Raw genomic sequence first — 11,639 nt, forward strand, 5'->3', positions numbered from 1 at the left:
GCCCAGGCTGGAGTGCAGTGGCGCAATCTTGGCTCACTGCAACCTCCACCTCCCAGGTTCAAGCGGTTCTTCTGCCTCAGTCTCCCAAGTAGCTGAGATTACAGGCATGCTCCACCATGCCTGGATTTTTTTTATGTATTTTTAGTACAGAGGGGTTTTCCCCATGTTGGTCAGGATGGTCCGGAACTCCTGACTTCAACGGATTCACCTGCCTCGGCCTCCCAAAGTGCTGGGATTATAGGCATGAGCCACTGCACCCAACCAATGGCTGCATAACATTTTAATGAGAGCAGGTACCATTCTTTCCTTACCCATTGTTTTATAATTAAGGAAATATGGTGTGTTAGAATAGAGACTTTCTAATCAGTTGGAGCTGGTTTGATTCCCAGCTCTGCTCCCTGCTAACTGGGTAGGTCCTCTGTCCTTTCAGCTTCGGTTTCCACATTGGAAAAATGGCACTCTAATGCACTGCCTTGTGTTTTCATAAGGGAGTATAAACATACAGGTGGAGTACTTAGGAGTTCCATAAAAATGATGGCAATTATTAGTTGGGCATTGATGCTGTTTCCCTAGTTTTCACTATTATAAGTAATACCCGATGAACATTTTTTAACACGATGAACATTTTTTAACAGGTGGAGTACTCAGGAGTTCCATAAAAATGATGGCAATTATTAGTTGGGCATTGATGCTGTTCCCCTAGTTTTCACTATTATAAGTAATACCCGATGAACATTTTTTAACATGGTAAAGAATTATATTTAGAATTAGGCAGCCGAATCATTTAGATGATCCCGTTTTGTTGGCAACACCGAAAACATCACAGTCGGAAGCCATTTAAACGTGTGTCTTCTCCTCTCTGACAGGCCTGATCAGGGTGCTGACCTTGGCCATGGCAATGTCATACAGCTTTTTCACAGTCTGTCCGATCTGGTGCTTTGTTGGCCCAGACATCCACAAGGCTTCATGGATATTTTTCTTCTTAAAATCTCTCCCTGCATTTTAAGTAGAGACGGGGTTTCACCATGTTAGCCATGTAGCCAGGATGGTCTCGATCTCCTGCCTCGTGATCCGCCCGTCTTGGCCTCCCAAAGTGCTGGGATTACAGGCTTGAGCCACCGCGCCCGGCCTCTCCCTGCATTTTAAATTATTTCTGAATACCTCTCACCTTAAACTCTAAGGTTCACATGGCTTTGAGGGGAGCGCAGTCCCTCCAGATGTGACTGTCTCACCTCGTCTGAAGGTACTTTATCCTGGAAAGCATGTCGAGATGCCCGGCAGAATACTGCTCAATCACATCCTTCACGTCGTAAGGCCTCAAAGTCTCCTTGAATTTTTTTTTATAGAGACGGAATTGTAGAATTCTGCAAGGCAAAGTAGAGGCATTTGTGCATCACGGGTGGAGAGTTCAGGGAGCTATAACACAAGGCTAGCAAAATCCAAGGCAGGGGGAGAAAAGAACCAAAGAGAAAACAGCTTGCTGGAAGAACTTCCAATGTTTGGTTCTGATTCTACCCCTTGGAACACACAGAGTGAGTACATCTCCATCAGGATTATTCCCTTCAATCATTTGAATCATAAGCAAATCATGGTATTAATAAGAGCTAACATTTATTGAGCATTCATTGTATGCCAGACCATGAGCTTAATGCTTTATGAACAATCCTGATAACAGATCCATTTATAAGAGATGTGATTGTGATTCAGAGCTTCAGCCTCATCCCAGGGCCATACAGCTGATAAGGGCTGAGCTGGTCCTCAAACCTAGATGGGGTGCTGACAAGGCTGGTGCTCTTAATCACTGTCACACTGCTTTCTATTTGAGCACAGCTGATGTATCTCATCCTCAAGAGCCTCTTGAATTATTTTGCTTGGGAGCTCCTAGAAAAGAAAAGCTGGTTTCTGTTCCCTGAGTTTTCTCAGGTTCCTTATAAAGTGGGGCGCCCAGAACTGGTAGATGAAATCAAAGCCTCACTTCCATCCTTTATTGGTTCCTCCCTGGAAAGCAATCAAGTCACCCCGATGGGTAGTGTTCCTTGGGAGCCACATCGTGAAGTTAACTCCTGCTGAGCACAGAGTTTATTCAAACCCCTAATCACAGGTCAGTGTCAGGAGGTCACAGCCCTTCCCAGGCCCTTCTATGTGGTGCTTGCGCAAGTCATTTTAACGGTGCATTCAAAGTTCATTTTATTTGCCATAGCACATGGCTTTAGCCTCTAAACATTATTTTTGGTATATTGATTATGGTACTACCTAATTTGCTTGCCATCCTTCCCATCTTTGTGCCATTTTATAAGCCTTCTCTTTACAGAGTTCCATACAGGTGAGAATCTATAAACTAAGGCTCACAGGTCAACTCTGGCTCACTGCCTGATTTTGATAGTGAGGTTTGACTGGAACTCAGCCACACCCACTCCTTTATGCACTGTCTATGGCTGCTTTTGTGCTACAACGACAGAGCTGAACACTTGCAGCAGAGACCTATGGACCACGAAGCATAAAACATTTACTATCTGACCCTTTCCAGAAAAGTTGGATGACCTCTGAATGAAGACATCAGTGAAAATGCTAAAAGAAGAGAAGAAGAGGGCACAGACCAGACTACGCAGTGTCCCAGCAGAGATCGCCCTCCAGGTCAACACAGGTTCATTAACTGGTTTTCTCTGAATAAAGGCTTTCAGCCAGTGAGGAATCCAGATAGCTGTGTTTTCATACAACCACATTTCTGTCATATCCTACATAAAGGTGTCAGGAAAATCCACGTCCAAGGCTTTGCTGAGGTCTACACATTGTGACACTACTGTGCTTCCCTATCTATTGGAATGAGAATCTTGCTGAAAAGACCATGATGAGTTGCAGAATTCACCTTAGTTTCTAGAATTCACTGCTACCTTTATGAATTGCTTACATGCTGATAAAGTTTAAGTAGTAGCAAGCTTTTTTCATTTTCTTGCAGAATTTTAAAGCAAAACAGAAATAGCTAGAATGGATCATGGTCTCTGCTGATACAGACAAAAAAACTATCATTTATTATCTTGTTAAAAATGTGAACTAATTAAAAAGAACTATGTGGATGAAGTTAGGCAGAAGAAAAAACATTTTGAGCAAGAAGCCTCTACAGGAAGAAAACCCTCCACCCTGACGCCCTTTAAAATACATGGTGGTTACAGCCAGAGCAGAACAGAGGAGGTGGAAATACCGTCGGAAGGGCTGTGGGGCGTGTTTATAACAAGGCAGGCACCCAAGACTCACCCAGCATGACTCGCTAATGTCTGGACCATTTTTCCTGGGGCAGCATACAGTATTTACTCACTTCTGGGACCTGACTCAGGGTTAGTGGAGGGGCTTCTTTTCCCCCTTCCCAAAGTGCAAGAGAATTTTATAAGCCCCATCCTGTAGGAGTTGAGCTGGAGCTGGGGAGGCACACAGGCACCGGTGGGGCCGAGGGGGCATTACCTGACGGCTCGGATGGCGGCCTTCAGGGTAGGGATCATGTCTTCAATGGGGAAGTCATTCCCATAGCCCCTGTCTTCTGCTGTGGGGTCGCCTGTCCCGGCATCTGGGAGGAAGACACGCATATCAACGGCAGGCCACAGCCCTGGAAAAGGCTTGGGGACCCCATCGTTTGGTCAAAGCCTTCCACGCCTCTGGATGTGTCGATCTCCAGAGTCTTTGTTTCCACGTTGTGAGACCCCACAGTACTCTCAAGCTGTGATGCTGCTCAGCCTTTCTTGGCACCCTCATTCTATTATCCGGAAGTCCAAGTCAAAAGTGTGTGCAGCTCATGACTGGTGGTGGAGGGCAAGGCTAGCAGGGAGGAGAAGTGAGCTCTGCAGTGCCAGAGTGGCCCCCAGAGCCAGAAGCCAGCAAAGGACACAGAAGCCAGCAAAGGACACACACTGTGCAGGCCTTGGAGCCAGACAGGCCTCAGCTGGGACTTTTGCTCTGTCAGTCTCTATCCTGGTGACCTTGGGGAGGTCACTTTCCGAGCCACACACACCTCAGAGGTCTTGGAGAGAAATGAATGATGCAATGAGGACTGAGGGTCTGGGTGGGCTCAGACACTGAGGACACAGGCTTTTCTGCCTGTCCTCCCTTTGCATAAGTAAAAGAGGCACATGAGGCCATGGCTCCTACAGCCTCCAGAGGGCACTTTTCTGCCACCTCTTCCCATGCCCTGGTCTCTAGATCGCTTGGCACATGGCACCACCCCATCCTTCAAGTTGACCTCCATAACAATTCAATCATGGGGCAGGGTGGCTGGGGGACACCCTTAGAAACCAAGGCGACAGGTTTCCAGGTTCCTAACTTGGGAGCCTCCAGCCCTAGACTCCTGGGAATACATCACAATGCCTCCGCCCAAGGGACAGGAGGAGTAAGGGAAGCAAGAAGATGGCTTGGCGAGGGAAGGGAGAGAGTTACCTTGTGGACTCAAAGGTTCTTCAGTGGGGAGAGGGAGAGGTGAGGAAGGAAGTGGGCTTGGGGGAGGGAGAAGTGGAGGAGACAGGGAGGGACATAAAAAGGCATTACCTTCAGAACTCTGCCAGAAAGCGTAGGCTTTCATGCGGAAGGCCGTGCGGAAACGCTCTTTATTGTTTAAGCCAACAGGCTTTGGTTCTTTAGAAGGACTTTCTTCTATGGCATCTACATTCAGAGGGGTAAATAGCTTTCCTTTAGTATTGCTACCACGAGGATTAGAAAGGCGAACCCGATCCAAGAGACCCAGCTTTTGGCTACAAAATAAGCAAAAGTGAACAATTTTCCTCCTTCAGTGCAGGCTCTTACAATTTCCCATCCCTCCATAAAGACTCACACATGCTCCTCCAAGGAGGAATGGGGACCGTGCATTTCACAGTGCTGAATCTGACTCAGCAGCTTGGAATCGGACAGGGCGTGGTTCAGATCCTAGCTCCACAGCTTGCTAGCTCTTACGCCCTGGGCGAGTTTTGTTTTAACTTCTCCGAATGTCAATTTTCTCATACGCTTAAATGCCGCTTACATGAGATGCAGGCTACAAATTGCCTAGTTCATCCTAGTATGCTACAGAGATTCGTCTTTCCCCATGCCCATTTCCTGCATCAATAACTTCCTGCCTCTCCTGTGTATCATCCCATGGTGCCCGGATAGTGATTTACACAGACAAATCCTTATCAAAGGGTTCCTCCTTGAAAAGAACCTGACAACACAAACGACATAAAGCAGCACTCTTAATTTGGTGTCCACAAACAGACTCTTATGGATAGAATTTGGCAGTCCATGAGTTTGGATGGGGAAAAATACATTTTTAATTTATAACTTCTAACTAAAATTTAGCATCTCTTTCCATTGTGAATGTAGGCAACAAACTCCAGTAATATCCTAAATGCCTGTGACTGTCCACAACAAAAATCACAGATAATTTTATATCCTGTTATTTCAAGGTATTGTTTATGCTCATGATGGCTTCAAGATTATGGTGGTATTCAATCTGCCACCAGGTTCATCACAAAAATGCACATATATGACTACATCTCAAAATTTTAAAGATTTTGATAATGCTGTATCCATATAATCAGCTTCTTTTGTAACGGTATATTGTATTTTGTTTATAGATTCAAAATTATTCTGAGAAGGGGTCCATGGCCTTCACGATACTGCTAAAAGAGTTCCTGGTACAAAGAAAATGGTTAATAATGCCAATATAAAATAGCCCTGGTGCAAAAAGCCACCTGCACCTTGACTTAAGCCCAAGTCCACCCTTCCCATCGGGCTGACCTTGGGCAGATCTATGACCTTTTTGAGCCTCAGTTACTTCATCTGTAAAGTAGGGATAAGCATTCTCTGCTTTATCTGGTTGCTATGAGATGATGTTTGTCCAGGATTTGGCATAGAGTGTGACACACAGCAGGTGCTCTATACATGTTAATTTCTTCCATTTCTCGGCTTTTGCCCCCTTACCCTAGTGAGCACAAAGGATAAAGCCTTTTTTGTGGTACTTTCCAGAGAGTGCCACATTGCGTGTTTTCACCCAGTGGTGTACTCAATGCAGCAGCTTCTGCTCCCTTACCCCACACAGAGCTTGGCACACAGGAGGCACTCACTCATGTACTTGTGAAATAAATGAGAGAGTGAATGAATATGGGTGATCCAATCAGTTCTGCATGGGTTTGCGATAATTTTGTGTTTTCTAAAGAGCATGTCTGGTTAGGATAGTCCTGTGCCCCTGCCAGAAGCTGCTGCTACCTTTGAAGCTGATTGCAGTGTGGAGGTCATGGTGTTGTGGCTGCTGAAAGAGGAGTGAACACTCCTCCTGCCACACAGTCACCCTGTGCTTTCTGAACACCAGGCAGGTCCTTGTCTGTCATGGGGGCCTAACAACAGCTGCTTCATAGAGGGTTAGGGAGTATTACACGTGATAATTTATGTAACATTTCTTGCCTACAGTCCGGCATACAGAAGGCATTAAGAAATCTTTGAAAAAACAAACCAGTGAATGAATGAATGAGTATATGAATGAGCAGTGAGCAGTTGTTATTCCTGACTTCCTCTGGATCTGTTCTCTCTCACCCAGCACTGTTCCAGAAGTTTGATTGAGGAACTTCATTAATAACCAGCCCAGGATAAATTTAGAAAAACGCCAGTGCTCAGCCAGCTCCATCTTCCTTGAACTGAAGTCAACATTTTTTGGAATTGCTTTCCTGGCTGCTACTAGATAAATGACTAATAGGACAGAGAATATATCAGAACTCGTGGGCTAAAAATAGTGAATGAAGCAGGAACTGAGCTGAACACACATTGAAGTCTTTCTGGCACTGCACTGTATGGAGACAGTACATTTCCATGCCTGCCTGCTCCACTGAACTATGTAGTACTAGCTAGGCAAAGACTCTGCCTGGCTATCTTTGAACACGGCACATTTCCCTGCTCAGAACATCCGAATATTCAGTACAGCAACTAAGATCATGGGCAAAACCAGCCTGGTGGAAGCATCCTGACAAATTGTGTGACCTAGGGACACATCACTTATGCCTTCTGGTCTCCAACTTCCTCATGGGCAAAATGATGACCATAAGCCCATGCTTTTCATAGATGTTTAAGGGTTAAATGAGGTAATGCATGTCGAGTGCTCAGCCAACTGAGATTCAGGAAGCGCTCAATAGATGCTAGCCGTCATTATTAACTCGGTAAGTAATCCTTTTCCCACAGAAGCAGTAGAAGGCTGACGATGTGTGTGAAAAGGATGGATACAATTCCCTGGGCCATAAATAAAGTTTTTGTTGTTGTTGCTGCTGTTGTTTAAATGAACTGAGATGAGTTTGACAGATTTATATATTATTTTACAGTACTTCTTAATGCTAGTCTAAAAAGTTCAACATTGTCATTGCACTCTACTTCCATAGGAGGCAAGTATATGGGGAGCTTAATTCCAGATCAACTACGCAAGACAAAATTAATAGCAGCCACTTCTTCCTGAATTGAAGTTTCAGTATAATTGTTGACTATAAGGAAGATAATCAGAGGACTTTCTTGGTTCTATCTGTGCTGGGATTTAGGATTTGCTTGTTAGACACTTAAATGCTTTACTGCAGCCTCAAACAGTCTGGATTGCTCTGGCCATGTTCACTTAAAACCCCATTGGTCACAGATGACAGTTCAGACGGTGTTAGGAACCCAGATGCATGGAAAAAAGTCAGAAGTCTCAGCTCAGAATCACTCACAGCCATTGCACCTAAGAGGCTTATGGAATTCTTCCTCCAGCAAAGTGGATGATCAGCTTACTTCTTAATTGTGTTGCCTGAAATCCAAGACCCCAAAGGATAATCAAATGCAAGGCAAAGTTCACATTGTATGGATTTCCAGTGCATAATTAAGGTGTTGTTCTAGGAGGGCACTGAAGATCTTGCAAGAAAAGCCTTCCCCAGAGCTGACATCAGATTTTCTTCAAAAGCTAGGGCTCTTGACATGTTAAGTGCAGGCAAACAACTTCCAAATACAAATTGTACAAACTGCAAATAGATGGACTGGGCATGGCAAAGTAAAATCAAGGTTGTTCTACCCTGGACAATGCAGCTCTTGTCCTGGGCTCCTCCTTCAGGTAACAGCACCGGGAACTTCAGCCATGTTCAACTCCGTGTAGTTTCTTCACACTCTGTGTTTTGCATGTACTGTGAACTCGACCTGGGAAAACCTTCATCCCCTTTTTTCATCTAAATGACTCTTATTTTTATCTAAAACATGGTCTAAGCCTCAGCCCCACATCTGGACTTTCAATGTAGTGGCTACTGGGATCCATTAGACATCCATTCCCTGTGCCCCTAGTACACTTCAGGCTTTTCTCATCCATGGCACTCAGCCACTGCAGGGAAATATTTGACTTAATAGGGACTCCCTATTAAGTAATCAGTGGTTCTTAACTGGAGGTGATTTCGATCCCCCTGCCAGGGGACATTTGGCCATGCTTGGAGATACTTGGTGATATAATAATGAGAAGTACTATTGCCATCTAGTGGTGAGAAGCCAGAGATGCTGTTAAACATCCTGCAATGCAAAGGAAATTCCCAAGAAAGAATTATATCTGTAGCAAATATCAACGGTGCTGAGGTTGAAAAACTGAAAGGTAAGCTTTTGGGCCAGAAACTACCATGTTCAACTTGTATATACCGGATCTAGCACAGTGTCTGGCATGTTGCAAGCACTAAAAGTATTATTACAATGTTGAATGAATGAAGGAAGTAATAAAACATTCAATCTTCTGATTAACAAAATTCATCTAACCTCAGCTGAGAGAGGGACTGCTGTAGAGTGGAAAGAGAGTGGACTTTAGAGTAAGAGAACTGAGTTCAAATCTCTGCTTGTGGTTTATATTTCACTTAGGAAAGTCATTAACTCAGATACAATTTCATCTATAAAACAAAGCTAATATTTATTCATTCGACAAAAATGTGTTCCACACTTTGTAAATCCCAGGCTCAAGGTAACTTGTTGAACATACATTGGTGATTAAAACCAATGTGGTTTTCAGTCTCTAGTGAGCTTATGAGAAAGTCAAGAAGTCATATAATAAGTAAACAGACACATTTATTACTAGAAATCTGACAAGGAGACCAAGAGAATGCAGTAATGAAGAACAACGGGAGGTTGACAGGTAGGGCGGCTCTGGAAGGCATCTGAGTGGATGGGAAGATGAATTAGGAAACCAATTTCAGGCTTATTAATCAAGGATTAAGATGATGGTGGTCCAGACACAGAAGCTGAGATCTGAAGGGTCAGAAGCCGGATTTCAAAGAAAGGAGGCAAGAGCTCTCTAGGCAGAAGAACTGCATGTGGGTGCAAGAGGCATGAGGACTGGACTGTGGCACCGAAGAGAGGGCACGTGGCCAAAATATTCTAAGTGAGAGGCAGAGTGGCACCAGATGAGATCAGAGTTCAGATAAGTCAGAGACTTAAGAAACGAAATAACATTTAAACAGAAATAGAAAATAGGAGTTTCCTTTGTGTTCTAAATGTACCTGGGGCCCACAAAGATGTTTGAGGATAAAGTATATGAAGTTTGCATTTTAAAAAACACATACTTGTTCATTGCAGCATTATTCACAACAGTCAAAAGTTGGAAGCAACCCAAATGTTGTCCATCAGTGGATAAACAGATACAAAAAATTAATGGACATACAACGGGATACCATTTGGTATTAAAATGGAACGAAATCCTGACACATGCTGCAACATGAATAAACCTTGAGGACATGATGCTAAGTGAAATAAACCCTTCATGAAAAGACAAATACTATGTGATTCCACTTATATGGGATATCAAGTGTGGTCAAGCTCATACAAACAGAAAGTAGAATGGTGGTTTCCAGGGCCTGGGGGTATGGAACAGGGGAGCATCGTTTAATAGGAATGACGTTTTAGTTCTGCAAAGTAAAATGTTCTGGAGATTGGTTTCATAACAATGTGAATATACCAAATACTATAGATCTGTACTTTTTTTTTTTTTTTTAAACAGGGCCTCACTCTGTCATCCAGACTGGAATGCAGTGGTACCATCTTGCTGACTACAACCTCTGCCTCCAGGGTTCAAGCGATTCTCCTGCCTCAGCCTCCTGAGTTGTTGGGATTACAGGTGCCCGCCACCACGCCCGGCTAATTTTTGTATTTTTAGTAGAAACAGGGTTTTGTCATGTTGGCCAGATTAGTCTTGAACTCTTGAGCTCAGGTGATACGCCCGCCTCAGCCTCCCAAAGTGCTGGGATTAGAGGTGTGAGCTGCTGCGCCTGGCTGAGACCTGCACTCTTAAAAATGGTTAAGATAGCAACATTTTATGTTATGTGCATCTCACTACAATTTTAAAAAAAATTTTAAAAAGAACACAATGGGCTTTTTGGTGGAGAATGGATCCATGGGAAGCAAAAAAACAGAAACTGAAAAGGAAGCCACTGAAGACATCCAGGCAAAGGATGCTACTGCTGTGGAGTAGTGTGATTGCAGTGGGTAGAATGAGAAGACTAGATTTTCGACTAGTACACCAATATTCATTCCCGGATGGGTTCTAGATGGTCTACGAGGAAAAAGACTGATAAAGAACCATCCCTGGTTTCTCGTTGCACAGGTAAGTTGTGCAATCACATAGGTACCCTTATTATAACCATCACTATAAGCTATTTTTTTTTTGAGTTGGGCAAGACTTGGAACAAGCAAATGTGGAGAAAAAATCAAAAGTGGAGTTTGGGACACGTTTCTTTTAGGAAGACTGAGAGGCATCATGTCAAGTAAGAAGTTGGGGACTGTGTCTTTCTTATTCATTGCTATATTCCCAGACTCTATAATGGTTTCTGGTACACAGGAGTGTCTTAATAAATATTCACTGAATAGTGGATGAATGGATGGATAAATGAATGGATGATAGAGAGATGAATGGATGGATGAAGATGGGTACATGGATGATAGATGGATGGATGATGGATATATGGATGACGGATGAATGGAAGCAGTGTCACTAGAGCCAAAAAGAGTATTTTGAAGAAAAGGTTAATCTGTCTTGTGTCATTTTAATATGAGTGCTCAGTACAATGGTGCAGACTGAGTGCACAGCACAGAACAGCCAATCCCACTTATAGGAGTCAAGGCCTTCTCTCCTTCATTCTTTCATCCTCTCATCTTTTCATGTGGAAAGGATGAGGACTAACAAAAGATCTGCAGTCCCCTTTAAGAGTACTTTTAGAATGCTTCCTAGCACCTTGGTGTACCCTGAGAGAGACAGAGAAAGCAGACAGGTAATAAACACCTGTCACCTACCACATGCCAAACTTTTGAGGCTTTGGTGTCCTATTTTCTCCAAGAAAAGATTATAACTGAAAGTTTCTGTCTGTACTTATTTTTTAAGATATTTTATTCTTTAAAATAAAATGGGAAATGCTAATTGGAGATGAGATGATAATGAACATGAAGTGGCCAAAAGGGGCCTGGGACTTGACGGACCTTCCTTAAATGGCATAAACATTGAAGAAGATGACGGTAATTTCCCTTTCTCTCTCTTTCTTTCTTTCTTCTTTCTCCCTTCCCTTCCCTCCCCTCCCTCCTCTCCCTTCCCCTCCCTCCCTTCCTCCCTTCCTCCCTTCCTTCCTTCCTTCCTTCCTTCCTTCCTTCCTTCCTTCCTTCCT

General features: G+C 43.7%; 1 protein-coding gene across 1 annotated transcript in view; it reads right to left on the minus strand.

Annotated features, from left to right (window-relative positions):
• Nucleotides 1–11,639, minus strand: part of KCNQ3 (potassium voltage-gated channel subfamily Q member 3) — a 365,166-nt gene that overhangs the window by 16,164 nt on the left and 337,363 nt on the right. The window contains exons 10-12 of the mRNA XM_023222961.3: nucleotides 4,531–4,733; nucleotides 3,457–3,559; nucleotides 1,233–1,364 (exon numbers count right to left, since the gene is read on the minus strand). Of these exons, the coding sequence (XP_023078729.1) occupies nucleotides 1,233–1,364; nucleotides 3,457–3,559; nucleotides 4,531–4,733 (438 nt within the window). The remainder of the gene's footprint in view (nucleotides 1–1,232; nucleotides 1,365–3,456; nucleotides 3,560–4,530; nucleotides 4,734–11,639) is intronic.

Source organism: Piliocolobus tephrosceles, chromosome 7 (genome assembly GCF_002776525.5).
Source record: "Piliocolobus tephrosceles isolate RC106 chromosome 7, ASM277652v3, whole genome shotgun sequence".
NCBI classification, from domain to species: domain Eukaryota; kingdom Metazoa; phylum Chordata; class Mammalia; order Primates; family Cercopithecidae; genus Piliocolobus; species Piliocolobus tephrosceles.